General features: G+C 37.7%; 1 protein-coding gene across 1 annotated transcript; it reads left to right on the forward strand.

Moving 5' to 3' along the window:
- The first annotated feature begins 593 nt into the window (after positions 1-593).
- Positions 594-1,366, forward strand: LOC116179075. Its single transcript, XM_031498783.1, has 3 exons — positions 594-762; positions 808-928; positions 975-1,366. Exons 1-3 carry the CDS (start codon positions 663-665, stop codon positions 1,069-1,071), a joined length of 318 nt encoding a protein of 105 aa, XP_031354643.1. The 5' UTR covers positions 594-662; the 3' UTR covers positions 1,072-1,366.
- The last annotated feature ends 856 nt before the right edge of the window (positions 1,367-2,222 follow it).

Below are 2,222 nucleotides of genomic sequence, written 5' to 3' on the forward strand. Positions count from 1 at the left end.
CTCCATTATTTAAGGTGCCTGTTCAACTGTAACTAATCTATAAAATATGTTACTAAGAAAAACAAGGCCTAAAGTAGCATGTTATTTTCTAAGTACGATATTATCATGCTTTATCGGAAAGTACGCGTACATTGCGTATATCAAACGAATTTTGTTGTTGTGTTTCTCGTGAGCTGGAAGCTTTAAATAAAAACAATTTTATCAGAAAGAATTTAAGACATTATTGTTCACAATTATGACGTTCAACTTTACGATAGAGGCACTGTGTTTGTGTTCATAGAGGAGACTTTAGTTTCGATAGGATCGTTTGTGCTATCGATTTTATTAGCCCCTGTTTCTTATACGATTTAAAAATCAATCATTAACCACATATAACACTTAAACAATTTACCTCCAGGTTGAAAGGCAAGTGTATACCTAATCAATGGGTTGGAGACAACATCCTATGATAATATTTTCACCAGCCTTTTGGATAGATCGAACGTATTTTCTAACTGAATTTCAGGAAAAAAAGATCTGTAAAACCCCGTCAAGCGATAGTTATCTGAAGTTATTTATATATCAATTATGATAACCCCGAAAATCTATCAGCTTATTTGGTCATACTTAAAATCGCGTTACTGATGTTCAGTATTAGCATCATTTTAAAGCACTGAGGTTCAATGAAAAGGATGAAATCATTACTGGTATTATTATTTATTTCTGGTACGATCTGTTTCGCTCATGGATGGACCGAGACTATACCAGTTGACATGGATCCAGGTAATTGAGGCATGTAGACCTTTATGCCATTTTCTTTGTCTGCAGATCAACCAAACGTATGCGTTTATGAACCAGCGGGAAAACTGAGGGTTGGAGAGACCAAACCATTGCTTCCTACGCGCTGTGCTTGCGCAGCGTGTAGTCATCAATTGATCACACTAGTCGGGTAATAAGATTCCTTTTATTATTCTAGATAGTAATGTGTTTACTAGATGCGAAGCAGTGGCAGCCGCACCACCATGCGTCGTGCAACCTGAAGATTTAACTAAACCATACCCGCTGTGCTGCCCGTTGGTCAGTTGTCCCTAGAAGCAGAGTGAAATAAGAAAATGTTTTCGTTGGAATTTTACAAGATAAAACTGCAATATAATTTTGTTGGATATTGATGAACTTCATGCAAGGAATAAAACTTAAAATCCGGGACCCACTACGTGGTTGTTAAAAATCCGACCATCAGGATTCGGCATTTATTTTTAGTGTAAAATCAGAAAATTTTCGTTGTCTTGCAGCGCCCCTCAAGAAATGACGATGAAATCTCACTCATTTTGAGAATATGACTTTAAGTTACTGTTCTTGTTTGGACATTATATGCCATGCTTCTTCACCTTTGGCGTTTTTAGGCTGTGCTGCGATTTCGTAATGCATAGCCCATGATTTGAAATTGTTGACTGCTGGTTAACTCGATATGATGTATGAAGATACTTGGCTACAGCCGAAAAGACTGATTCAACGGACTCACATTTGCAAGGGTGATTCACCGTTGAAAATGCGATTTGAATCGCAAAGTGAATACTCTGAATCCATTCCGTCCATACCTATATTTTGAGGCTGATTTTTTCTCTTCACATGCATCCTAAATATCTTCTTTTTCATTTAGCTGCACATTTTGCGTGAATGTTACTCTTTATTCAAGCACGAATATAATCACAATCTCGCATCCACACACGCAATGAAAATAAAATCGATACATCCAAGAGTGTTCTTAATTTTTGGTATAAACTCGAGTAATCCGCAAATTACATATTTCACACTAGGGCGGCGATTGGAATAGGGTTGTCCCGAAGCGAATTCGAACCTACGCCATGTATCTGTCACCCTTGATATAGCCATTTACGGTGGGGGAGGACTTCGAATGAATCATCTTATAGATTGGATCGTCCATAAAATTGTCGGTTTTTCGTTTCCGACGTTATTGCAGGAAGCCGGTGGCGTAATTCTCACACAGTGCATTATTGCGTGGATCAGTTTTACACTTTTGCTTTCCACCATCACTCAAGGAGATAGCAATAACATTACCAAGTTGACATCAAAAAGGTTTCCGCGTAAAACCTAGCTTGAGGGCCTAAGCTGAACGCAATAACTTGCTATATCAAAAGCAAAGTATGAGACGAAATAAATTTTTTTCTCTATTTATGATTTTCGAAGATTATCCACCTCTTGTGGCGTGCTTAAGAGACGTA

This window comes from Photinus pyralis, unplaced genomic scaffold (genome assembly GCF_008802855.1).
Source record: "Photinus pyralis isolate 1611_PpyrPB1 unplaced genomic scaffold, Ppyr1.3 Ppyr1.4_LG1, whole genome shotgun sequence".
NCBI classification, from domain to species: Eukaryota; Metazoa; Arthropoda; class Insecta; order Coleoptera; family Lampyridae; genus Photinus; species Photinus pyralis.